The sequence below is a fragment of the Podarcis raffonei genome, chromosome 12 (assembly GCF_027172205.1).
Source record: "Podarcis raffonei isolate rPodRaf1 chromosome 12, rPodRaf1.pri, whole genome shotgun sequence".
Classification (NCBI taxonomy): domain Eukaryota; kingdom Metazoa; phylum Chordata; class Lepidosauria; order Squamata; family Lacertidae; genus Podarcis; species Podarcis raffonei.
In genome coordinates this window covers 25,465,503-25,492,884 of record NC_070613.1, presented here as the reverse complement: position 1 = coordinate 25,492,884, position 27,382 = coordinate 25,465,503, and the positions used below count along the sequence as shown (strand labels likewise).

At 38.7% G+C, this 27,382-nt stretch overlaps 1 protein-coding gene across 2 annotated transcripts in view; it reads right to left on the bottom strand.

Moving 5' to 3' along the window:
- The window catches only part of RUNDC3B (RUN domain containing 3B), a 33,153-nt gene that overhangs the window by 3,995 nt on the left and 1,776 nt on the right, over nucleotides 1-27,382 (bottom strand). Inside the window, exons 2-9 of one of the 2 annotated variants that reach the window (XM_053410509.1) lie at nucleotides 24,506-24,621; nucleotides 24,199-24,332; nucleotides 22,618-22,703; nucleotides 21,600-21,689; nucleotides 20,375-20,455; nucleotides 19,660-19,828; nucleotides 15,887-16,044; nucleotides 5,157-5,303 (exon numbers count right to left, since the gene is read on the bottom strand). In XM_053410509.1, the coding sequence (XP_053266484.1) occupies nucleotides 5,157-5,303; nucleotides 15,887-16,044; nucleotides 19,660-19,828; nucleotides 20,375-20,455; nucleotides 21,600-21,689; nucleotides 22,618-22,703; nucleotides 24,199-24,332; nucleotides 24,506-24,621 (981 nt within the window). The remainder of the gene's footprint in view (nucleotides 1-5,156; nucleotides 5,304-15,886; nucleotides 16,045-19,659; nucleotides 19,829-20,374; nucleotides 20,456-21,599; nucleotides 21,690-22,617; nucleotides 22,704-24,198; nucleotides 24,333-24,505; nucleotides 24,622-27,382) is intronic. The other variant, XM_053410510.1, reaches the window with a different exon arrangement.

The window sequence follows — 27,382 nt, the reverse complement described above, 5'->3', positions numbered from 1 at the left end:
AATAGTAACTTATAGGAAAGCATCTATTTGCATCAGCGATTCCAAACAAATATGCTGTACTATAAAATAAAGCTGGAAATTTTAAAATGTGTTTTTCTTTAAATGGGATTACATAAAGGAAGAAAAGGTGTTATCCTCTACTCAGTTATGAATGCACACATTTCATTATTTAAACAGAGACACTGCAGCATTATAGTCAAGGGTACAATTCCAAAGGGAGCTCCACCGGTGATATAGGCAAGGAATTAAGAACATTTGCACTATTCTTTAGAAGTTTTAACATTCACCTGTTTCCACACACAGGGATAATTTTGATTTCATCTTGTTTGTTATTTTAATGTTTATTTTTCTAGATTTGCTGTATTTTACTATTTTTTCAAATATTTATTGTAAGCCACTCTGATAGTTTGATTGAAGAGCTAAAAATCTTAAAACAAATATTCAGTGGCCTGGTTCACACATGCTAAGCCAAATCAAAGTTTGTTCTTGGTGTAGAAGTCATGGTTAGTCTGGAGAGAGCTAAACCATACACCCAACTTTGGATAGCATGCTAAGCCAAACTATGGCTTAGCTCAGCACAGCAGAAAAACAACAAAACAACTAGGGAGCAGCTGAGTGGCTGTCATCTGCTCCCTGGGAGCCTGCGTGTTTGGGCTAAGTCATGGCTGTGTCAGGACAATGCAGATGGAGGATTGGCTGAGGACCTGAGCAAGGGCTGCAGCAGGATGTGGAGGCCTCTGCCAGGAGTGGAGCAGTCTGTTAGTGAGGACCCTGGGAAGAGGGGCTCCCTTAACCTGCTCACTTGTCTCATCTGTCCCCATAATGAGACCCATGAGCCCCACCTCCCTCTACAGGGCTGTCAGAACCTCTATCTGACACACCCTCAGTACTCACTGCACCACCCACCTTGGCATCTTCAGAAAAAAGGAGTAACTGTGCCTACCCAGACGGGGATATTTCACTAGGTCCAGCAGGAGCAAAAAGAGTAGGCAACCGAGGGTTCCGCCTACTATATGTAGTGTGATATTGCAGAAACACTAACTGCCCTACGATGAGCCCATCCCATTTCACAAAGGGGTGTGTGTCTGATCAACAACTAAAGCTTTGACAGTTAAGAGTACCGGCCTTGCAGCTGCATTTAAAATTAGTCACGTGTATTGCCTGAAGTGCCAGCAATGTGTATATGTACTGCAGTAATCAAAACATTAAAGCCTTTGGAAATAATCCTTCAAGCCTTCCTTCTTCAGCAACTGGGAGACCGGAGACCAGCCATCCTTTAGCTCTTTTCACTACATGCACTAAAATAACCTGTTGCTGCCTTGAAAAGCAGGCTATAAATATGAAAAACTAAATTATAAGCCACCTATGGAGAGGTACATTTGCTGAAATGTCCTTCATATACTGCAATGCAGCATAAAGACACTGTGAAATCCAAATTGTGCCCTAGTAATTTTGGATCAGGCTCAACAGGACATGCCGAGCTGTCTCATGCCTGCAAGACCACAGTTTCTTGATCAATTGGGCCAAAAGTCACCACATGTAAGTGAGTCAGCTGATTCACCTGATTCATCTCTATAAACACCAAGTCAGCAACAGTTTATCTGACCGTGGATAGGGTAATATTGGGGGAGTGGATGTTACACCCAGCTGTATTTCAGCAAATTCAGACTTGTTATGGCACAATCAAAGTGGACCTCTTTGCATCCGACATAAATTGTCAGGTTGAGAGGTTCTTCACCGGGTTCCATTGTCTGATGGTAGAAGCAACAGATGCGCTAGCAGCTTTGTGGCCACCTGGTCTACTTTATGCCTTCCCTCCAGTTCCGGTTATTCCTCAACTCCTACAGAAACTTTAGGAAGAAAGGGTTCTGCTAATTTGAATGGCACCATATTGGCCATGGATGTCAGACATTCTGGATCTGGCCATAACTTCCCCATGACATTTTTCTCCTCAGTCAGACATCACCTTCATCTGAATCTAAGTTGGCTACAGTTAACAGTTTGGTTTTTGAGAGGAATGAGCCTCTGACTGAGATCTCTCGCTTCATTTCACTTCCTCAATATCCAATTCCCCATAAGGATTCATATTTTCCCCTTTAATGCAGGGCCATTAGATGCAGAATCCGCTGCAACAGCAATGCCTTTAGCTGCATGGAATTGACTGAAAGAGGCATCAGGAGGTGGCTGGCTGCCCGCCATAAGAGAGGGAGCAGTTGCCAAATTCTGAGAAGGAATGAGATAGAGCTGACTATGGGAACAGAAAGGCACAGAATTAGATTCAGGATCCGACCCTCTGGGCTCTAAAGAAAAAGCACCTAATGGCACCTCTTTGATTGGGTTTAAGGCCTTCACTGAAAATAACACAGACTGGGGAGAAAAGCGAGGCAGCCTGATGAGAAGTGCCAGCAGCAGTATTGTTAGCAGTAATAGGTTATGAATGAGGCATAGCTAAACTAGGCAACTCCTGGGGTTGGGGGCTGACAGGAGAGCCCTGGGATCCCCCAAAGTCCTCCCCTTCTGAGGAGCTGTGGGAGCATGAAACATTCACATGCTGGGCTTGGTGATCCATCTCCATCACATTACATCCCACAACACAGCCTCTCTCTTTAAAAGGACAGGAGACAGCCATTCAAGAACTCATCCCCTCTGTTGCTGAGCACTCATCCCTATAACACATGCACTTCTGTGTCTCAGAGCTATGAGAAACAGCCCCTTCAGTATGTTTGCACTTCTGAGTCACTTTGCAGGCCACAGGACAACCAAAGCTGATGGATGCAGTACACATAATTTCTTGAAAAGGCAAATTGCTTTGCAGAATGACAGCTGCAATGGAATCTGAGCGCGGGACCAACACAAACACCTAATAAGAAGGTGCGGTTTGCTGGGGCTTCTTAGGCATGGCTCCCAATACAAGAGTCTCTCAAACTTTCAACTGATTCCTACCCTTCGTAAAAGTGGCCACCAAGAAGGGAAAGCAAAGGAGTGAAATAGACTATATACACTTAAGGAATTCCCCCTAAATATAAATAGGAATGCACAAAGCCAGAAACAGGGTGGCAGAAACTACAATATAAAGTCACGGGGGAAAGAACACACTGGAAGAAAACAAAGCAGAGAAACAGTGTAAAAAAAAGGCAGAGTTAGAAAGCTATGAAAATGGCAAACTGGGAGAAGTCCAACTGGCAAACCTAAATCCCGCCCCCCCCCCAGCCAGGAAATTAATGTGAAGTACATGAAGACACTTGATTTACTCAAGGAACAGGAGACCTCCACAGAAAACAGGACGACCACACAAAAAACAACCACCCCGCAGATATAGTATTTAGTGAGAAAAGGCAGGGAACAACAAAGAACAGTGACAGCTCGACTCAAGGCAGGAAAGCAAACTGAATTCTGGAAGCTGGTTACTTTCCTAATCAACATTTTAATGCCTCAACCACAAGGTGGTGCTGCATAACCCATACTAATGAGCTTCACCAACAACAGAATGTAGAGGGGAAGCAAATGTTGCCAGCTCCTCCTTTCCCTAATAGCTCTACCCCATGCCACCTTCCACCTTGCTCTGGAAGGTCCTTCAACTCTCTGGAATGGATTTTTAGGGGGGACTGGGGTCTGCAAATGTTGCAGTGGCCCAAAGTACCTGCTCCTCCTCCATTAGACAACACTGAATCAAAAGCCCTTCTGTGAGTGCAAGGGAACAAATCTGATTCCACTCCATGTTCCTATAAATTTTAGACCAACCTTTATGTTGCAGAATGTAACATGGGATGCTAAATTCAAAGTGAAATCAGCATCCAAGTGAAATCTCAGCAAATTTGAGGTAATAATGCAATTAGGCACTTCCATTTTAATATGAAAATATAATTCTAATAAATTTTAAAGGTTGAAGATGACTTAAGGCTGAACTATATAGCAAGAACATACACCTGTGGCCCTCCAAGTGTTGTTAGGCTACAACTCCCATTGCTCATGCTGATGGGTTGATGGTAGTTAGAGTCTAACAAGTCCTAGAAGAGCACATGTTGCCCACTGCTGATAAAGGGATCAGGCTGTGGAATCATGCCCCTGCCACATCTTGTATGGGAAACCCCCAATCTCTCTACATTACGTCTGACTACTGTTAACCTTCATTAAAGGTATGATGATCCTTATGAACACTCCAGACAAATTTAGTATGTCCTTAACTACAGTTGCTAAAACTTCACTGATATTTGTAAGCCACTCTGGGAACCTTTTTTGGATAAAGAGTGGGATAAAAATGCCAGTAACAACAACAACAACAACTCAAGCTTAAACTCATTATGCAGAACAATTTGCATTGGTTCAGTTACATCACATTAATCCATAGTTCAAAGCAATGTGAATGAGCAACAATTATCATACTCAAAAGTTACCATGGTATTCCTCATCACTCCTGTTCCTCTCATGCTGCAGACAAAACAAACCAGATTCTGGTTTATGTTGCTCTGAATCTGGGTTCATAGCTTGTCTCCTCTAAATAAATCAAGAACAGTCAGCCAGCAAGAAACCATGAACACTCTGCACCAGCATGCTGCTTATTCATTAAACTGTAGTTTGATTTAAACTATGGTTTAATGCAGCATGTAAACCAGGTACTGTTGAGTAAAATAGATAATAAAGGTTATTCTAAGATTTGCTGGAAATGTATGTAAAATACTTTGTATGTATTAAGTGATTCTCTGAGCAAACTCACTGAAATCAATGGACTTTAGTCATGACTAACTTAAGTTTATTGAAATTCAAAGAGTATTGATTTCAAAGAGTCTAAACCGAGTATGACTTAGATACCACCCAAAAAGTATTATGTGCTTATGAGTATGATTTGTTATAGCAGATGGGTTGCATCCAACTAAGTCATACTCAGAGAAGACTTACTGAACTCAATACACTTGTCTAATTTGTCCATTGATTCCAATGCGTCTGTACTCACGAGTATGACTTAGCTGCATACAACCTAATGTGTTTAAAATAAATATGCTACTATATAATTCTATTCTGCTTTCTAATGTTTAGTTATCTACCAGTTTACCCCTTAAACACATACATAATCTGGTTGACAAGATGCACTAGAGTGGGGGTGGGGAGAATGAAATTTCTGGGATCTCTAGGAGCACTGCACAAATATTTCAACTTACTCATCCCATTGCTTATTTTGCTTTCGATAAAGTAGTGTATCCAAGGCAACAGCATTAACATCCAGAGCTCCTGGGGAAGGCCACTGACTGGTGAGATGGGTGGTTAATTCTTGTCTTGATCTTAAATCATTATTCTTTAGCACAGTTCTGTGAACACACAGTGAATTTGATGCCATTAGAAGTAATGTCTTAAATCACAGGAAGAAAATAGGCTCATTCTTGGAAGATCACCTGCTAGCATGCTATTCTTAAAGCACCTTTCCTCCTAGGAGACTTCTCAATCAGAATGTTAGTACTGAAAACAAAACAAAAAACTGAAAGGAACTGTACAGAGAGAGACTTACACTACAGTATACAAGGTGATCAGTGAACTGCAAATAATGTAGAAATAAAAGCAATGAGTTAAATACTACTTCTTAAACAGCAAATATTATCCTCAGTTTTCAGTTAGCAAACAGCGCAAGTTCTAAGTTCTTAATTTATAACTTTTACAAAAGAAGAAATCAAGGTATTAAGCTCTAAAACAAATTGATCTGCCTATATCAGCAGTCTGTAGGAGAGTCCAGATTAAAGTCCAATTTCACATTTCTTTCAAGCAGAAGTGTGGTTGTCAATAGAACTACACAAGGTACAAAAATGCCGTTAACAGCTGCATTGCAACTGAAGTACCTATTGTTTTTCACTTTTATTTCATCCTGGAAAACAAACCAAGTAGAGAATTTTAAGTGCTACTTTATATTAATTCTTTTCTGGGGCAAAACTAAAAGAAAAAATGTGTTAATGAAGGTTTCCATACAGTTACTCATGGCAAACTTAATGTAGTTTTATTTTCTAGTGGTTTTCTTCAAAAACTGCATTGTGTACCTCCTAAACAGGTTGATTATATTGCACTGTGCAATTTTACTTCTACTACTGTAAAGAAAAATACTTAATTTGGGATCTATATGTGTGTCTCAATATATTACCTATGAGTTATACCTGACACATAGGCAAAAAAACAGCAAGAAAGCCAAATAAGAGTAAAGACACAGAGAAAGTGACTTAAGTAAAAAAGTAATTTGTATCATTTTGAAAATAAGTTCACCATCTCAGGTCAGAAAAGTTACAGAAAAAGTGTCATTTCTGTAAGATCAAAAGCAGGTATACTTCACAGTGGGGAAAGTATTTAACATGGGAAAAGACTGGGAGTGTTTTTAACTTAACAGTACAGCCATAGCTTGATTACTTACCAGTACTATGAATTCTCCTATTGGATAAATCTCCTTCACATATCCCCTCTCTATGGAATGAGTTGTCAGCACCACCTTGATGACTCAAATCTGTTGAAATTTCAAATGTCATGGATGTGAGCCCATGCAACGATGCATGTGGTGTGTTATTTGCCTCTAACTACATGTTAGTATAGTGTCAGAACTCCCAATAGCAAACAAAAACCCAACAAACTAAGGGAATCCAAGACTGCGGATTTATGGAGGAGATGACAATAGTAGAATTCTAGTTATTGACAAGCAGCATAGTTTTCTGCTCAGGGTATTTCCCAGAATTGTCACTCTTGGGAGACTTGTTACCAGTCTCCCCAAGGAACAGAAAATAAAAGAGATTAGCAAAAGTTCTGGGCATACATGTAAAATATAAATCAGTGGTCTTTATCTTACACAGCACTAATTCATCTAAACCATGGCATTGTATATAGGGCTGGTGGGCAAGGCCTGCACAAAACAGCCTGGAGGGCCCAGTTTGGCCCCAGACCTGGCCTACGATGAACAAGCAGTGTGCTTGTATATGCTGCTCAGTTGCTCCTATTCTACTTTGCCTACATACAGAGCAAACAAACAAGGCTTGGCTTAGCATTATGTGTGAAGCAGTGCTCATGGTTTGTTTCTCCCAAACAAGCCACAAGTAGTAAGCCAAGATAAGGCTGTTTCTGCAAGTGGCTCCAAATATGCCAACTGTTACATACCAAATCCACATTTCAATTGTTCATAGCTATTTTAAGACTAAATTCAGATTGCTGGCATGTATCTGTATGCTTCCTGAAAATAATAAACCGAGCCTTAAAGCACAAGCCTACACTGTACAGGTCTACTCAAAATGGAACTTACTTCTAGGTAAACTGGTACTCATTATTGCCTTAAATATGCTGCAGTTAAAAGTGACAGTGTACCCAATCCTGTTTTAAAAATGATATACATATGGAGGGAAACTGGCACCAGAAGCAGCTGTTTCACAGGAATACTGATCCTGGAAATAATTTTTCAACATACTATTAAGTCAGATTAATACATTTTTCTGCAAGTAGTAGCCATGATAAATTTATTAGTAGTTTAATATACACATGCCATATATTATGGGATTAGGTGGTAATCATAAGGACAGTGGTTATCTGTTGCAGCACCCTGATTGTATGATGTTATCTCCAAACATATTTACTTTGAACCTACTTTGATTTGTTTTAGATGCCAGGAAAAACCATTTTAATTTGCTAAGGCATGAGTTTCCAACACCCATAGGCACCCGTGTGCTTTCAGTACTTCCTATTGCATCCACAAAAAGTCTCAGTCAAAAAACTTTCCATTTAGTAAGAACATTGGCGGGTTTAATTGCAGATAGACGCTGGGCTGTTTAAGGCTATTTTGCAGTGCTGTTTTGAACCTTTATCTTTATTGTATTTTAAACTGGTATTATTCTTAGGTTCACACTAGATTTTGATTTTTATAAACCAGCTTGAACTTTGGTGTGATACAAAGCATGTAAAAATGGATTAATATGCATTATGACAAATCACATGTTTTGCCATAAAGAATCCTTTATATGTTGTTACACACCAGGCAACATGGGCTTTCACATATGTGCTTGTTTTCAAAAGAAAAATATTCAACTTTTATTTTTTTATGCAAGATTTTCAAATACTCTTTTACTCATTCCTCATCCCATACTATTGGCCATTTAGTAACATTATATTGCAATGCTTCTGGCACCCATCTGTCTCAAGAGACAACAGAGTGCACCTCGGGGCGCAAGCTTGGGCAGTGTATATGGAGGTGACAAGACCTTGGCCTTGCTGTTGTGGTCCAAAGGAAAGCAGAGCAATACATTTAGCACCAGCTTGGCTGCAGGAGTTGCCAGAAGGAGGCGTACAAGGAGCCATCCAACCGTCTTAGGGACTCCACTCAGTATTTGTGTAGGTTTTACTCCTTAGCCTTTTCTCCTCCTGAATGTATCCCACAAGGCAGCGGTTTAGGATCAGAGCTTTCCTTCTCCTGGATGTACTACCTTCCCAGGTTGACGAGCCCCATCTGCCCCACACTTCCCTCTACAGCACATGCAGAAACCACCTTCTTGATGGTTGAACCCACCATTGGTCTCATCTGCTCAGAAAGCCTCCTCTAACATCCCATACATCCCCATTGCAGTGTAATATTTAAGCAAAAACTGCTTCCTCTGTAGGGGTAGGAAAGAAAACAAAAAAGTAACCCTGTTGAAGTTACTCAAAACACTATCTGGTTAAAGGGGGAGAACAATGACACCATGAGTATCTGCTCAAAACCTGGCAATGTATTTGTAATGTAAAACAGCAAAAAGTAAGAACAGAGAATTGTACAAAAGAATGTGCAAACCCAGAGAAGCAGCACATACAAGGCATATCATTATTTATAAATTTATAAATCACTCAATGCCCAGATGGCTTCTAAATAAGAACCCCAAGGTGCCATCTAACCTCAAGCAAGATCAATAAAGTCAATCTGTGATTAACCAGTAAATCTTAATCATAAACAAATGCACCTGTTCCCTGCTATTACCACAAGCTATGTTTCCCCCTTTTCACATTCCTCTTATGCAAAAACAACATCTGTAAGAGCTGATTTCAGGATAAGGAATCCTAAATCAACAATAAAATATATATAATGAAATTAAATGAATACAGTATAGTCAGAACAAGGATTAGGATTCTCTCCCCCCCGCCCAATTGCCAATGATTTTTCATGTACCTGGGATTTGTACAGAAAGCAGTCCAAATTCATTAAATATCTTTATCACAAAAACAATCTCTCGATCCATGACTGGTGAAGGCAAACATGAAAAGAGCTTGCTTGGCTCTTTTTGCCATGGCAGAATGTGCAAAGCAGAAGATGCAGCAAATCCCAAGAAACTTAATACTGCTGGCCAGCAGCAATGGAATAATCTAACATCTTCAGAGGGGGGCTTATTCTATGCAATCAATTGCAGCTTTTCACTATATGCCTCAACCATACCATACACAGAAATTCAAAAGATATGTTAAAACGTCTGAAAACAACATAAAATTGTGTTCATAATTCAAAGGCCTTTTGAAATAAAAAAAATTAAACTGGATTCTGAAACTTAACAGGAATAGTGCCTGCCTGTTGGGCCCACTAAACCAACAGCACAACTCCTTGAAGACATAAGACATGCACCTGGTCTTGATAATATCAGATCATAAGAGGATGTGTCCAGGTAAAACTCCCTGATAATAAAGTAGATGGCCAAGTTTATATATTTAAGGTATTGCCCCCACCCCACTGACTGGGGTAGGGCAGAACGTAAATGTTATTCATACAGATTAATATCCATACTCACAAGAACACAAGTGAAACACAACTTTTCACAGATTCCTACAAATATTATTATATTTGAGCCTTCCTGGTTATGAAAAACAAATTAATGGGGCTTTTTATGCCTGAGTGCCACTCTCAGAAGTAGACCAGCTTTATTTTCCAGCTTTAATATGCAAACACTTGCATTCACCATTTTATAACTATACAAGCTGTTACAACTTAACTGCATTTAAAGTCGTATCTTATCTCCACAATTTTAATGTGCAATATTTTTATGCAATTATTTTGATAATTTTCTGCATAATCTGTTTCAGAGATTTTTACTAAAAATTTGCTTAAGGGCTAGATTCTTCAACTGAACAGGAATGCTTTAGACTGTTCACAATTTTAGACCATGATCGTCATATGAATTCTGTCACTACTTAGTATACTTTTGTAAATAATTTTAAAATGTTGAGCATTTAAAATACTATGCCATTTACATTACCTCTTATGTATAGGACACAGTTGAGGATTAAGGTTTTGGGTTTCATTTCTGGCATTATCTTTTTTTAAAAAATCAAGCAGTTTCATCAAATAATGAGTCATGTAATCACATTTAAGTTTAAATCCCAGCCTGTAATTTTAAATCTCTTCTGTCACACTGACAGTGAGTCATAACCATATTTAGTTTTTAAACCTCTATCAAAGAAAAACAGCCTGAACAGTCTGAATTGATTCAAATGCCATGGCATTTAGTGGCTAGCTGCCGAGATCAAAGTTGAGGACAAAGAGCAAAGGGAATCAGAACAGACATTTATAGTAAAAAAATAATACTGGATTTTTAACAAATATGTCATAGTCATGTTTTAAAAGACAATGCTTTCCATGAACTGTGATCTATTCTTCACACCTCCCAACCATAATAGAAACTGCCAAAGTACCAATTACACATTTTTCAAATCGCTAACAGCATGCGCAACTGTTGCTAAGCATCTGTTTCAAGTACAGAATGTTCTGCTCTACCACTTAAATTTTCAGTACAGTTCTGAGTACCTGGGGGAGTTTGACTGGCCATTAGCTTCAAACAACTGTTCCCTACCATTCTTAAGTTATTCCTTTAAGGAAAATCTGAAGTAGAGGTAAAAGACCTGACAGATTGCTTTTAAAATTGTCTTTTTCTTATATGAACAACACATACTTTTAATGTTTCAATGGAATATGCTAGCAAAAGGTAACTTCATTAACACATTTTCAGAAAGAAACTCTCAACATGCACCTGATAGCGTTCTACTAACTTAGCTGCTTAACTGCTGTTAAATAACCAATCAAATATTATCTACTGTTTCTTCTGATATATATATATATATATGTATGAATATTGTCTGCCACTCAGATCTTTAAAGCCCATTATCTTCTTACAGCGACTATACCTACATGCAAAGCAACTATGGCAGTATATTCTCCAGAGTATTACAGCTACGCAGCTAAAAAGATGATTCATATTAAGTAAACCATGACTCACAACAATCTGACTAATGCAGTATCAAAAAAATGCTAATAAGAGAGCTAACATCACAATTAACCAGAGGTCCACATAGAGCTGCACCAAGCATCTAAAGCATGGGCTAAGAATGAAAAAAGGCAATTTTATTATGCACATCTTGCTTGTGAAAAGCATTCTAGAATGGCCCCCACTGACACAATCTTTATCATTTAAGCTGCCCACTCCTGTTGAAGATCAAATGATGAGATGAATATTTAGGTGCCAGAACTGTATCTAAAATGTAATTCTACTTACATACAGATAATGCAAAATAAAGGGAGGGGGGCTTTTTTGGTTGTTACTTGGATTTAGTATGTTCAAATTCAGAATATGCCAAACTAGTGACAAATATGAGCTGCTGCTTCCAGCAAGCTTCTGGCTGGCCACTGTGGAAGCAAAGTGCTGGATGGTCATTGGCTTGATCCAGCAGGCCATTATGTTCTTATCATCATAACTGGAGACAGGTGATAAAAATCAAGCTGGGTTGTCTTAAAAAGAAGAAAAAGGATGAATCACATGAGTAGTCATGTTCTTTAAAATGATATATGAAAGTAAAAAAGGCTGGAACAAATTTTATCTGAACTTTAACCTTCTACCCACTTCTGGCTAGAAGCACAGATTCTACAAGTGTCACACAACACATGATTTGTAAGCACATATTACATGAAAAGGTGACGCAGCTAAACAAAACACTATGCATGAAGTACACTCTATATATAGTTTTAAGAAAAATCAACATATTTCCTTAAGAATATTGAACCCTCTCTCTATCTCCTTCCATCATGCATCTCTAAATCAGATCTGGGGACATGGGGTGGAATCTGCTTGTGCTAGCTCAAGTCTTTAATTGAGAACCCCCTGAGATCTAAGAAGCCAGTAAAAAAAAAAATTACTGTTAAGGGGGCATTTAAAAATTTCATACTTTCAACAGTACAGTACATATTCACTATGTTGTTTTATGATTTGGCAACTCTTCACCAAAGAAGAAAATTAGCTAGTAATGGATTGCAATTATTAATGGATTGCAATTAATAATGGACTGCAAGAGGGAATTAACAAGGACTTTATAATGCTTATGGATTAATTGAAAAAATGGAACTGTGTGGAAAATATTGGGATGTTCTGTGGCAATACCCTCCTATGGAGGACTTGAACTTTGATTTACTATGGTGTTGATAAGATATCAGCTTGTTATTGGATGGGAAAGAATTCAAAGAAAACGCTGGAAGTGAGGCTGGAGTAATGGCCAGACTTCAGACCACTTTCAGTTTTAAGAAAAGCAAGATGGTGAAAGGTCACTACGCAGTAAAATTGAGTCCTTGGAGTGGGGACGGGGAGGAAATGCTGAAAATGATTGATTGCAACAAGAAAGGAAGGTTGAACATTTTTTTAAAAAAAACATTCCACACAGAGTTACCAGATATACTTGCAAATTAAAGGATATGCAAATTGCAAATTAAAGGATAAATATGAACAAAAGTCAACACATCAGTGGCTGTTAAAATAAAGGATCCACATCAGAACTGTATTATTTGGATTAAATAAGGAGATTGGAGTGGGAACAAGGAATCAACATCTCCTAAAAATCTCCTAACATGGGAAGTCAACATGACTTTGGGAAGTTGACCAAAATGTTTAATCTGGAATCTGACAATTGGCTTTTTTAATTGAATTATGATTTGGTATTGTATTAATACATTGGATTGTTATTAATGAAAAATTAATAAAATTATATAAAGAAGAAAATATTACATATCTACCTAAGTATCACTGCAACTATAACTGCAGCACTTAGGTGTCATCAATCTCAGTTAACAAATCTTTGACAAATTTCTAATAATGTGGTATCTTTAAATTTGAATGAGAATTAAAAGTTGTTCAAAATGAAGTATCTAGTAAGTCAAACCTTTATACATTGTCCAAGGCAAGTAAACCTGCCAAGAAAAATATCTCAAGAGTCACATGCATTGTCTTATCTAAAGCTAGAATAGCTTTAACCTCTACCCATATGTACCAATCTGGACCCTGAAATCACCATCTGAGACCCTTCTTCATGAGCCTCCTTTATAAGAAGTCCAGAGGGTGGCAACATGAGAACAGGTCTTTTCTGCAGTGGCTCCCCATTCTGGAATGCTCTCCTCAGGGAGGGGAGGATCACCTGGCACCCTCATTACATATCTCTAGGCAATAGGTGAAAACATCTCTTCAACCAGGCCTTAGGCCCTTTAAATAGGTTTGTGGGCAGGGAGGGGGGTTGCTGGCTTGTTTTTTGATTTATTGTGTATTTTGTGTTCTTATTTTGTATTTTTAGGTTATTACCTACCCTGTGATCTTTGGATGAAGGGTGATAATAATAATAGCTTATACCCAATCTTACACATAGGGAGGCGGGTGGCGCTGTGGGTTAAACCACAGAGCCTAGGACTTGCCGATCAGAAGGTCGCAGTTCGAATCACCATGACGGGGTGAGCTCCCATTGCTCGGTCCCTGCTCCTGCCAACCTAGCAGTTCGAAAGCACATCAAAGTGCAAGTAGATAAATCGGTACTGCTCCAGCGGGAAGGTAAACGGCGTTTCCGTGCACTGCTTTGGTTCGCCAGAAGCGGCTTAGTCACGCTGGCCACATGACCCAGAAGCTGTACGCCAGCTCCCTTGGCCAATAAAGCGAGATGAGCACCACAACCCGAGTCAGTCACGACTGGACCTAATGGTCAGGGGTCCCTTTATCTTTTAATCTTACACATACATCATAATATGGAAATTAGTATGCAGTTGTTTATACACTTTTATTGGAGAATATGGAATCCATATGTCGAGGCGGGGATTCCATTCCTATTCTAATTTATTCTGAGTGACTCTTCTGAAAGGCCCTAGAGTCTAGGATATGTTCATTCCAACAACTGGCAACAGACTAAAGGAAAACCCTCTCTAGATCTCTTAATAAGAAGAAATAAATCCCATTCCCACAACATGGGGAATGACAGGGAAGCCATTAGCACAGGCCTAAACAGACTCACCAAACCTCTTCTGGAAGGTTGTTTTGACAAAGCCATGCTCACCTGCCCTACAAAGCAGGCAAAGACTGGGCCCAAAGGGGATTGCAGCCCTGTGCAGAGCTCCATTCACAGAGCCTTGCAAGCCCTCAGAATCAGTGGACAGTGCTGGGTCTTTATCTGTATAGCTTTATTTCAAACTACGCAGGCAAAAACAGGTCACCTGATGTGATGTCAAGTGATTGACAAGTGAGTGGCCCACCTGCCCACTGGAACCTGTGCCCCTGCATTAGCTGAAAGAAAGGGACAGTGGCTTATGCTTTTAAAGAACTTTGGGAGCTTACAAGGGTTGCCTCTGCAGTTTCCACAGAGGTCATAAGATGAGTAACTTTTGCCTAGGGCAATCTTTTTCATGCAATTCAGATTGCTATGTTGTCATTGTATTTGTTCTTGTGATATGAAGAAATTTGTACCCATTCAGAGAAATCTATTGGCCAATCTCCTGGGAGCAGAAGCCATTTGGAACACAGTGTCAACATGTTGCTGGCACCCAATATACTGATGACACCCAATTCTACTTCTCCAAAACATCTGACTCAGGTGTAGCAGCACAGAAGCTGGATCAGTTCCTGGGAACAGTGGTGGGCTGGATGAGGACCAATAAAGAAAGCTGGTAAAAGCTCTGTAGGCGAGAGGTTCCCAGATTCAGAAAATAGGTTAGCTGCCTCTTCTGGGTGAGGTTACTCTCCCTCTGAAGAAGCAGGTGTGTAGCTTAGGACTGCCCCTGGATGTCACCTGGCACAACAGCTCCAACTATTCCTAGACTGGTAGATACCATAGCTTAGCTACTGTAGTCCAGGCATTCAGTTTAGATTGGATTACTGCAATGCCCTCTTTGTGGGCCTTCCCTTAAGACTGGAAAAGGCATCTACAGCAAGGTTGTTATAGCAGATGCCCTATCAACAGTGCATAACACCTGTGTTCAAAGTGCTACACTGGCTGCCAATATGCTACCGAGTCAAGTCTAATGTCTTGTTATTGACATATAAAGCCGCGAACAACTTGGAACCAGTTACCTCTGGGAACTCCTTACTTTGTATGCCACTGGCCAGGCACATCAGTCTTCAAGAGAGGCAGTCTTAGTTGTTTTGTATGCTCCCACAGTTCATCTTATATCCACTAAGATGAGGACATTTTGTGTGGTGACATGTGTCCTTTGGAAAATGCTTCCAATGAACATCAGGCTGGCACCTACAGCACTGACATTTAGGCACCTGCTTAAATCTTAAAACTTAACCCAAGTTTTCCCTGAGGGGTGATCCAGCTATGCTGATGTATTAATTTGATTTATTTGTGATGTATTTTGTACATGTTTTATGAATGTAATTTTATTGTGTATTTTATGCTGTTCACTGCCATGATTTTTTTTAATAGTGGGCAGTATACATTTTTGGAAATAAATAAAAAAATGGTTTTCCCCCAAGGATTTTCAAATATAATTTCAGTTTTTGTAACTGAACTACATTAATTTGATTAACATATGAGCTGGATTTTTTCATATAATGACCAAAAAACTACAGTATTATTCAAAAAACATTACTTCTCCATCAAGTTCTCTGCACTGCATCCAACTTACAGCTGGTCTTGCAGTTCCACAATGATGTACTCAAGTTGTTCCTTTTCCATTTTATGAGCCAAATCCATAGCTTCTACCTTCTGACGCAATAACTTCTTCTGAGATATGGATTCAGACAGTTGGGTCTCTCTAAGGCGTACTAGCTCTTCTAGATAACCCTAGAAACACATAAGTATTAATTGTACTGCAAAATTTGCAAACCAAGCAACTAATATTTTAAAATTTATTTTTAAAGTGTTTTGGTGAGCTCTCTTGCATTTGATACTTCTTGAAAAAAGTAGTTAGAAAATGTTAAAACTTATTCTTTGGTAATTAACTATCAATAAAAAAAAACTATTTAAATCATTCTGTTTAACAAATAAGTAGTTTTGTATACAGTACAGTTCTGTTATTGACATGTCAGGTATACATCTGCCATTAATAGCAGGAGGTGTGGCAGCCTTCCAATTGTTATAGTGTGTTGCCAGGAGTGTGTTTAATGTGTAGTTTTACTAAAGGACTCAGAATATTATAATAGTTCAGCCGGACCAATGAAAGCTGCAGTTACCCCAGAAGGGTGGGAAAGCTTCCATGGTGTTTTCTGTTAATATGCCTGCTTTGTCTGGTTGGCCACTGTGAGGATGCTGGACTAGATGCACCTCAGCCCTGATCCAGCAGGGCTCTTCCTCTGTTTTATGTTCTTACATGACACAAAACATCCAAGAAGAAGAAAAAGTTCTGCAACTTTCATTCCACATTACTTTTAGTGTTTTACATTTGCAACTCAGGCGATAGGAGTAATTGTTTTAGGAACAATTTGAATTAGTAATTTAAAAAAGTACCTGCCACTTTTACTAAAACATAGTCAAAGCGTCTTTTAAATTTAGTAGTTATAGCTAAAGTGTTTTTAAGCACAGTTGCTTCTATCAGTGGCTGAGGCTTATGTTCAATGGGTGCAGAGGGGAGATGTGGAATAAACAGTGGCTTCAGCACAGATTAATTGCCAAAACAACAGTGTTGTTCCTTCGCCAGACCCAATATTTGCACAGAGTGACATCAACTTCATCATTTTTATTAAATTCACTACACACCCTTCACCAGCAGGCTCCAGGGTTACAATAATTTAAAATTCAGTATTAAGAGCAGGCAAAACAAATTAGTCACAGGAATAGGGTGTCTTGAAAATACACATCTCAAGTGTCAAAAGCCAGGGTAAAGAGATGCATCCTAGAGGCTTCTATTCTCTAGATGGTATGTCAAGTCTTTGATCTTCTGTCTGCTCTTCTTTAAAATGAAAGATAATCTACTATTTTCCGAGTCCTTCCAGGACTTCCGGGTCAGCGCCAACGACGAATGGCGGAGTTCCTCCGATTGGAGGAACGGGCTCTGTGGAAATTGGGTCTTCCTGCCGCGGCGAAGGCGGGGGCCCGCTAGAAATCCCAGGTGGAGAAGCCTGGGAATGTGGGGTTCGGCAGAGTACCAAGAGCGCCTCCCCTATTCACGAGGAAACCCCTTTTCGGGGCTCCGGAGTGAAGTGGGGTGAGCAGCGCGGTGCTGCGAACCGATTGCTATTTCCATGGAGGGAAGCCGCACAGCCATCACCGGAGAGCGCTGACTTTTTCCTGATGACATTTGGACTCTAAATCAAGTACCCGTGAGTAAAAACGGAGAATTGGATTAAGAAATTTGCAAAATTTTTGAATTAGGCACGAAGCGGGAAGGTTTAAACAGGAAGTCCGCCTTCCGCTTTTTGTATATAGACTGAAGCAAAGACCTTGCAACCTAATAGCCTGGAAAACTGCTTTAAAGTTGGAAATTTCCTGCATCCACAACCAATAAAACCCCCTTGGAAGCAGGAGAAAAGGGGGGGGGGGAATTTGACTGTTTAATCCTGCAGGAGGAGAGTAAAGGAATTTAAGTTTCCATCGTCCCAAACCTGGGGACGGGGTGTCGGGACAGAAATTGTTTGAGACGTCCATTGATTGAAAGTGGAGTACTTTGACAGATAGTTAAAAATAAAAAAAAGAGAAACAAATTAACTTCAACGCTACTTTCTGCATTTCTGCATTTTAAAGAAACAAAGTATCTGAAAATCGAAAGGATTTGAAATCGAAAGTAATCTGCTTTGTTGGATACATTTTAAAAATGGATACAAATAGAAATTGTGTCCCCTAGAGGGAGCCTGTCAGTTTGTTGTTGCAGCTTACTTGGAGACTCTACAGCTGCAAGATTTGGATCGTGGGACCAGCCGTTTGACCTTGAACAGAAATGTGTTGGAAGGAAGGTTTGGTGTCTGCCCTTGGCATGACAAATGCTTTGCTGGAGCAGCTGCATGAGAAAATGAACTTGATGCATGAAAAATTGGACTTGATGAGTGCTGTGGCCAGTGAATATGATTTAACAGGGAATAAGGATAAAGAAGTTATACAGCGACCAATTCAGGAATCTTTTTTGACAAGGCAAGTCCAAGGGCAGATGAAGAAGGAAGAGGCAGTGATTATTCCTCAAACAACACAAATGGAGAGATCCAAAGTCCTGCAGGAACAAAAGCCACTGCGTTGGAAGATTGAACTTGGAGAGTGCTGGGAAGTGTTTGAAGTCAAGGAAGCTTTTAACTCTAGTGGGACTATGAAACAGGTGAACAACTATCTCTTGGATAAATATTTTATGGATTACAAAGATGACGAAGGGGAGTGGGACTGGGGGGAAGGGGCCAGTCTGACAAAGGAAAATGGAAATTATTACCGGATGGAACCCTCCGGAGACCCACTCCCCAAGAAACCAACAATAGACAAAGAAGTGCGTAAGCACAAACAAGAACAAGAAAATTTGCAGAATGGGCCTAGAAGAGATTTAAGGGCCTCGGACATAAGAACAGCAGATTGATGGACAGAATGGATGTAATGGACAGAAAGGACTGACATGACCCAAAACCAGGAAGAAGGGACGTTGGATAAAAATTAGAGATATCAAGGGAAATTCTTTTGTTAATTTTGGAATTAGTGCAACATTAATGAAATATCAGGGAATATGCTGGAAAGGAACTAAATTGGCTTTAGCAGAAATGATTTAAGGAGATATGTATGAATATGATGTAAACTTTGAAATTTTAAGATTTTTAAGATAAGATAAGGTTAAAGAGATTAAGGTAAATTGAATAACAGATTATATTAAAAGATGGAAAGGTTATGTTGAATTAATAAATAAGATAGATTGTGAAGATTAATCATTTAAATTAAAATTGAGAAACATGGGAAGAATTTGCTGGAATAACGAATTAAACTAGAATACAAAAAGGGAGGTGTGAGGAGGTTCAAGAAATAAGCAAATGAAAAGTTGTAATCTGAGATTTGTATTTTTCTTCTTTCTTTTTTGGTTTTTTATTTTTGTTTTATTTTTTGCTGTATTTTTCTGTTTTTCTTGTTTCTTTTTTCGTGTTTATGTATTGATGAAATTTTGAATAAATATCATTTAAAAAAAAAAATTCCGAGTCCTTCCTAAGCACTCTCATTTTGGGAGATATAATCTATATTGACGTCATGTGCTACCATTAGGCTAGTTGTGAGCTTTTACAGCAAGAGGAAAGTAAATGTGAAATACTTCTAGTGAGCTCCTTTTTTGTTTAAAGCAGCCATGTCTGAAGGTTTCCGTATCTGGAAAGTCATACCAAAATAAAGCAATTATTTTCCAATGGTAAGAACAAATTTCTCTAAAATAAAGTTTCTAACATTTTCTATTTACAATTGTAACGCACCAAATATCTTCAGCTTCTTTCAGTCAAAGTAAGGTTTTACCTTCTGCTCCAGTGTGAGGCGGTATTTTTGCTCCACCCGTTTGCATTTGTTGTACCAGCTGTTCTCATCCATGTTGAAAGGAGGACCAATGTTTTCTGGTGTGCTGCTTTCACTGCCACTACTGCCAAGTGTTCTTAGCTCTTCTTCATCACTACTGATGCTGTCAGAACTGAAGGACCAAGAACCAAGAACAGCTTGTTGCAAAATTCAGCTGAAAGATCTAGACTCTGCTTTAGAAATGCAAGCCATTGTTGAAGAAAGAGACCCCTAAGTAGGGTTGGATGCAATTGTTCAAATCTGTTACAAACGCATCATGAAGTTGCAAGTTCTTCCTTGTGCAAAACACTGGGAACTCAGTATTAGGGGTCAGTCACACATTTATTTATTTAGTATACTGCTCTTCATCTGAAGATCTCAAGGCAGTTCACAACACTTCTGTTTGCACCACCGCTTTCCCCTGGGAAAACCTGTGGTTTAGTGCTGAATCAGAACAAACATCAGTTGGGTTTTCTGCAGACTGTTCCAATTTAGCATTAAGGAGGTTTTCCAGAGGAAAGCAGTGGGGCAAAGGCAAAACCACTCGGACCCACAACTAGAAAGTACAGGACAAGTGGAAAACCACTTTGAAGTGTTTGAAGTGATAAATAAATGTCAAGCTAGCCTGGTGTAAGTTAAAGTTTACAGCCAAGAGGAAATTACGAGAATAAAAAGGTACCTTTGGGTGAACTTCAGGTAAGGTGTGAAGTCTATCACAGCTGGATAGTTGCCATCCAGGCCCTCTCCCTTGAGGCAGAAGCTTATACAAGGCAAGAAATCAGTAATCATATTAAATCAAGAAAATGAAATGATAGTAATACTAAATAACCTTAGCATATAATTTGATTTTCTCACAAAATTGCCAGTACACAGGAGATATGGAAAATATTTTCAGTAATGAAAAGTTAGGCTTGTGTTGAATCAAGAAAGAATTCTTGTGATATTTTAAATGAAAGTGCAGTCTATAATTATTTCAATAAATATATAAAAAATCAATACAATTATTGTATTGTACTTGATGTTACCACTCTCAAAGGTAAAACTGAGGAGGTATTAGTAGGAACTATTTAATTCTGCCATGGTAGGGCAGATAGCTATGGTTACTATAAAGTGCTGAGCGGCAAACAGAAAACCCTTAGTCACAGAATAGGGATTGATTGATCATAACACTAAATTATGACTTGGCACTCCACGAATAAATCTGCATGACTCTCAAACTTGCACACACACCCTCCCCTTTCTTCCTTTGATGCAGCCCCAAGAGATTTTCCATTTTAAAATTAACCACAGCTCCTCACATTATCTGAAATTGCAGAAACTGTGGGTAGTTCAAACAAGCCAGGATCAAAAATATGGTTTGTAACGTTGGCTTGTTCATGAACCATTGTTTAATCACAGTTCTCTCAACTGGGATCTGTGGTCAGTTTAAAACTAGAAAGCAAATGCTTCTGATCTCCTCCTTGCAAGAGTGCCAGGAGAAGGGAGCATGTAAGTCTGAAGCTTGCGAAGGTTAACATAATACTAAAGCACAGCAGTGTTACATCTGATGTAACACTTGGTGTTGATTTCCAGTTTTACCTTGGAAAAACAAGACACTCCTCCCATCTTCTGATAACATTCAGCAAAGCTAACTTCCTGAATGTGAGATACGTACATGCTGAGCAAGTAGCTGCACTTATATGCTCAACTCTACAACTAAAAACATAATGAAAAGGTACCTGCAATAAGCTAGATTTAAAACAGGATACAAGTTTCAGACTGGCATTTTAGGACATATGCCACCAAAAAATTGAAGACAAATCAATTACATATGGGACAAAATAAGCTTATGAACTTTTAGCGTTATTGCCAATGCCAAATTTCAACAACCTTATACCACAGAAGTTTTAAATCCACAGGAATACCTGAAATCTATAGCATTGAGGCCCAGCAGCATACCAGCTAGCATGTTTGCTTCTTCTCCCAGGACAATTGCTCCATCTTCATAGAATCTTCTATAAGATTAATTTCCAGTTCAGTTATACTCTCTGCCATTTTAGTGACATGCTAGCTACACAAAGTTAAAGACAAACTAAACAATCAGCATTGTCAGCTAGCAATTTCATATTTACAAAGTTAACACAACTACTTTGTTCAACACTGCAACTGGAACATCAACTCTTCCCACAGTTTTCAAGGCTATTGTGAAATGGGCACGCAAGTGTTAAACCCTATTTAATCACATCAACTGGCCAGTATAAAGTAAAATGTTACTCTGAAAAAAGAAACATATTATCCAGCATGTACTAGATTTTGGTATTCCATCACTATATAAAGCAGGGAATCCAATTTGGCCCGCAACACCATTTTTCCAAAACCATGCCCACCAGTCAATCCACTGACATCTCTTCAATGGGCAGGTGATGTCAGATTATGGATGAGGGTGGGGTTCAATCCCGTGTTGTTTGTGCACACCAGTTCCCCACAAGGCAGCAAAATTTTACCCCCCACTCATCAACTGATGGGGTGTGTGTGTTAAAGCCTGCTCAGAAACCTGCAGAGAACATGACTGAATTGATGAGTTTCATCCTGATAGCTGCTGCTTTTCTGGTTACTGCTCTCACCCTCACCAATATAAGTCAACTCTGACAGGAGGGTGGGTCCATCCACATATCAGTGACCTGATGTGATTGTAATATCAGATGATGTCCCACCCACCTGTCAATGTGAGCCAGCTGGGGAGGGAGAAGATAAACATCTGGCTGATCAGGACCTTCCTTCTATAAAGATACGCAAATCATTTTTAGCGCAAAAAGTGAAAAGTTGAAAAGTGAAAAATGACTAAGTCCCAATAATTGAACAAATGTTGGGGTAATAAAAGAATTACACAGATGAACTTTTGAAATATACTTCAATTTTTTATTGAATAAATGAGATTAATACCTGGTTGTTTTGAAGTCTCTCAAAGCTGTGGAAATATATTCAGACAAATGCTTTTCCATAAGCGCTACTCTAATCCAAGCTCTTCCCTGAAAAAGAAGCAGCCATGAATTAGGTATTGTTAGACTGAACAACTGAATACAATTTATATCTCTGAAAACCATTCAAGCTGACAGAAGGAAAACAATAGTGTCACATAGCAATAAGCAAAGCAATAAGCTTCACACTTGGTGATCATTCACCTGCAGTCCATTTCTCCCCAAATTAAGTCTAAAGTGAACAAATGTTATTGCAGCAAAACCCCAGTGGACTTCATTTTTAAAAAATAAAATAAAATAAGCAAGTACTCAGAATTGTAAGCAATTCTGGTGGGTGGGTTTTTGTGTTTTTTTAAAGCAATCTCTTTCAAGTACTTGTTTGTGCCAACCCACAATGAAAGCACAGAGCAGTAATGGTTTCCTCCAAGTCATCCAAACCAGATGACAGCTGAACTCTCACCACTTGTCTCCTGCATATTCACGCATGCCACCACACAGTCCATATGTGAACCCAGCCTGCATCATGCATCCACCCTTAAATAAATGTACACCACTGCACACCGTATATGGTAATACTAGGGCAATATCTTTTTTAGGCAAACCAAAATATCACAAATTTTTGTCCTATACACCCCCCCCGACACACACCAGGCTGTTTCCATATACCATAGAATAAGGTGGTAGAATGGGCTATATCATTCAGACTCAGTACTGTTTTTCTAGAAGCAATCATTAATCTGAGAAGCAAGATATAATTATCTAACAGCAGTCTTCACAGAAAATATATTCCTGCAACCCACCCAAGCTTAAGAAAGTTGTGACCACTGCTTTTACCTAAGTTTTTCTTCTGCTTGTTAACAAAGTTCCTGACAAGTAGGAAATAGGTAATAGATATGCAAGAATGGCTAACTTTTCATCCACAGGGCTACAATGTCCTACCAGTTTAACAGATTTTTCATACATTCCCCCCAAAAAAGTTATGAACAATACATTTGTGCTTTAACAAGTTAAGAAATACAAAATAAAATTTATTGTACTATTTCTGTTTTTGTCAGGAAACCATATGGAAACTTTCAAGTTAAGAATCCTTTGAGATGCAGTTATATGAAACTCAAAATATGAATACACACCTACACTCACCAGAAAAAAATTCATACTAAAGTTTTCGTGTTATGAGATCTGATCAAATGCAGTATTTAAAACAGCATTTTGATGATAGCAATGATCATGTTTACAGACCCGTGGTTAGAGCATTAACATCATCTATTGCTTTCCAAAACACACATGCAACCATAAAGACACACCACTTGGCTCATCACAGAAGGTAGAATCAAAAACCCATGAATGAGTGAAGTTATATAACAAGTCTTACAGGCTTTAATAAAATATAAGGTTCCTGACCTGTTCACAGCATTAATTTACTTCAAAATAAACCAGCACAGAAAGCTTTTGGATATATCTATCAATATAAAATGTTTAACAGCAGCAAATAGCATAGGGACATTAGCTATAAATTAGAAAGTTTAAAAATGAATAGTCTTCTCACCTTAGCTCTTGAAGAACTGACATTTTCCATATTTTCAATGCTGCAGATGCAGTTATGTGAAACCTTGCGACAAGCTACTTTAATATAATCCCAGAAGCTACGAGGACTTTCATAACCAAACCAAGTTATTTGACCTGAAACAGATATCAGAAAGAGAAATAAACAATGAAAATATTTATGCCTGAATGATAAAATGTCTGTTCTTTATGATGAAGCCATAACAATTAAAACAGCCTAAACCTCATTTATATTTGCAATGTATAGGCAGATGATCCAGTGTCATATAACATAAAATCAGAACAGTTACCTTTGAGTCTATGGCTTAAAATCTGTTCCAGAATGGCTGCAAAATTGTTAAATTCAGGAGAAGAATCATCAATAGTTTCAAAACAGGATCGATCAATCAGTGTCTTGATAGAAAACCTAAGATACAAAAAGCATGAGTTTAATTCATGTTAAAATATAATGCAGGTTGGACAGCATAGTATTTTAGAGAAGCATATTTCTTGACAAAAGCACACCACTGATGTTTGTAATTTCCAAAACAAATACATTTAGATTTCAACAATATTTGAGTTTTCTTCACTATATTCCACCTTAGTATGCAAATATCTTTTACTCCACAGCCAATCAAGCAGTTGATTTGTGCCTCTTCAAAGCAGTATATTTGTTCTGTTAAGAAGTTCAGATTACAATGGATATTATCCAAAGTATTTATCAAAAGTGTTGAGTTAGTTCCCCAGAAGAGCATTCTAAACTCCTTCAGATGGGCAGCCTACATGAGTACAGAAGACTTCCTGATAGACTTCTAGTATGTGGAAGATGATGAATCTGGTAATGGGAACGCAATGATGTGGGAGGGACCAATGAGCTTGCCCTAATTTCTCTTCCACCAGATAGTAGAAACTGAGTGGTACACACTACACAATTTGTAAAAATAAATAAAAAATTGTTAGATATTAAACACTTCAAAATAATAAAATGGGTAAAGTAAAACACCACTCATGTGGATACACAATAGTACCTCCCCCCCACCCATCCCCATCAAAACTGGACTGCAGATGTAGCAGCCACAGCACTGTACTTAATTGTTCCAATTCAAAAAACATAATGGAAAGGTGTATTTGTAGATACATCTGACAGGAGAGAGCACAATCATATGCAGAAGTAAGGATGAGGTTATGCTTGGTTGCCTGAAGACCATTCTGACTGCTACAAATGAGCAGGCAAGTACATATTTCCAAAGCTTTGCTAGAAGAACTGAACGAGTGTTGAATAACAGAGCTTCGGAATTGAGTATGCTCTGAGGCTTTTTTAAATCAAACATTGGCAGCAAGTACGCACCTTATCTCTCTGTTACAGCAGAGGGGAGGAGAGCATTAATCTCTCTTCATACTTTAAAACTTACAATGAATTCTCACACAAACTAAATACAGGACACAAAGTGGCACAAAGCTGGAGGATGAAAGGGGGAGAACAGGACTTGGAGAGGGCTATCAGTTGAATTATGTGAGACATGACAAGTTTGTGGGTGTTCAATTCACTGAAAGTTACCCACAGTGTGAGTTCAACACCCACAGCATTCTTTTTTACTCACATTTTGATATGACAATGTGTCCCAGTTCACATTAAAAAAACCTCCCCAAATATAGTTCTAAGTTGAGATAATTAAACCCTGGGGTTTTCTGACTGAAAATAAACAATTAACATGCTATAATACAGAAAAATCTACTTCTAATGTATAGAGCTAAATGAAAGGCAATTTCGACAGAATAGATCAACTAAGAATATAGTAATGGCACCATTAATGTTTAGAGCCTTTGTTTTAACTGTGCCAGCCTTTTTCTTCTTCTTTTTTGTAAGAGAAATACATGTTTGCCTGTGCAGGGTTCCAAGAATGTGCCATTACACATAAATGAATTTCCAGTGCCTGAACATTCAACATTAATTTACCAACCATCTATGACTCTGGAACATGTAAATATGCATGTGTAAGTGTCAGCATACCAGCTATACAAGAAGCTGAGCATGTGAAATTCCACAAAGGTAAAGAAAAACACCCATAAACATAAATATGGCTATAACCACATTTAAGCCAAGTCTTCCTGATTGTAATATATATTTACAACAGATGATGATAGCAATGTTCAAATGCTTCCTGTAAAATACACTAGTCTTTGGAATATTTATTAACTTTTCAGTTTTAAGTGTGAATATCATAAGAGCTGGAAGACAATAAAACAAATCTTTTAAAAAATATATTACTGCCTCTCAGTAATAATATTCCCACCCCTACCCCCCAGGATTGTGAATGAAATGACCCAAATTTGTATTATCCATGATTAATTTTTATTCAAATGCATTGCTTTTTCTTTATTTGTGTATGTAATTGAAGTATATATTACTGATTTAATAAATAAAGGAATACTATTGAAAAGGGAATACTATTCTGTTTGTCATTAATTTGGGAAGGGAGCATCACATGATGAGCAAAGAGGGGACTGATCATTTCTCCTATTTTCTTCAGTTCCATTACATGCCTGCATTTACCTTGACCACTCCATACCATCAGACCAGCACTGAGACCATTGTTCTGGAAAAGGCAACAGAGCCAGTCTGGCTTTTTCACATCTAGCCACCCTCTCATTCCCCTCAACCAAACACAAACCCATACCAACAATGAAATAAGGAATGTTTTCCCTTCTTCCAACTCACAACCTGCATAGATAACAGAGAGAGAAAAGCCTCTCCCACAAATACAGCCTGAAGGGATGGAAGTGTTGACATATATGCATGTCTGGACCACTGCAGCTCCCATGGTATGCCCACTGGTGGCTTGACAGGTTTTCTTCCACTGCAACCTTGTTCTTAAGTGCAGTGGGGGTTTTTTACCCATAGAACCAAATGTGAGATGTTCACTGACATGGGAGATACTAAGCTCCTACACTCAGGGATTCCAATGTCTGATGAGAATGGTAGGTTTGCCTTACCTCAGCTATATCTTAGACTTCAACCTATTTATTGTGTCCTATGGAACTCAGACAAATGTTTTGATAGACGTAATACTTCATATTCATAGTCAAACTCTGAGACTGCTGGAGTTGGACAGAATGTTATGAACGGAGCATTACAGAGAGAAAGCACATATATGCTAGGAAGAGGCTGATATCAATGGACCAGCAAA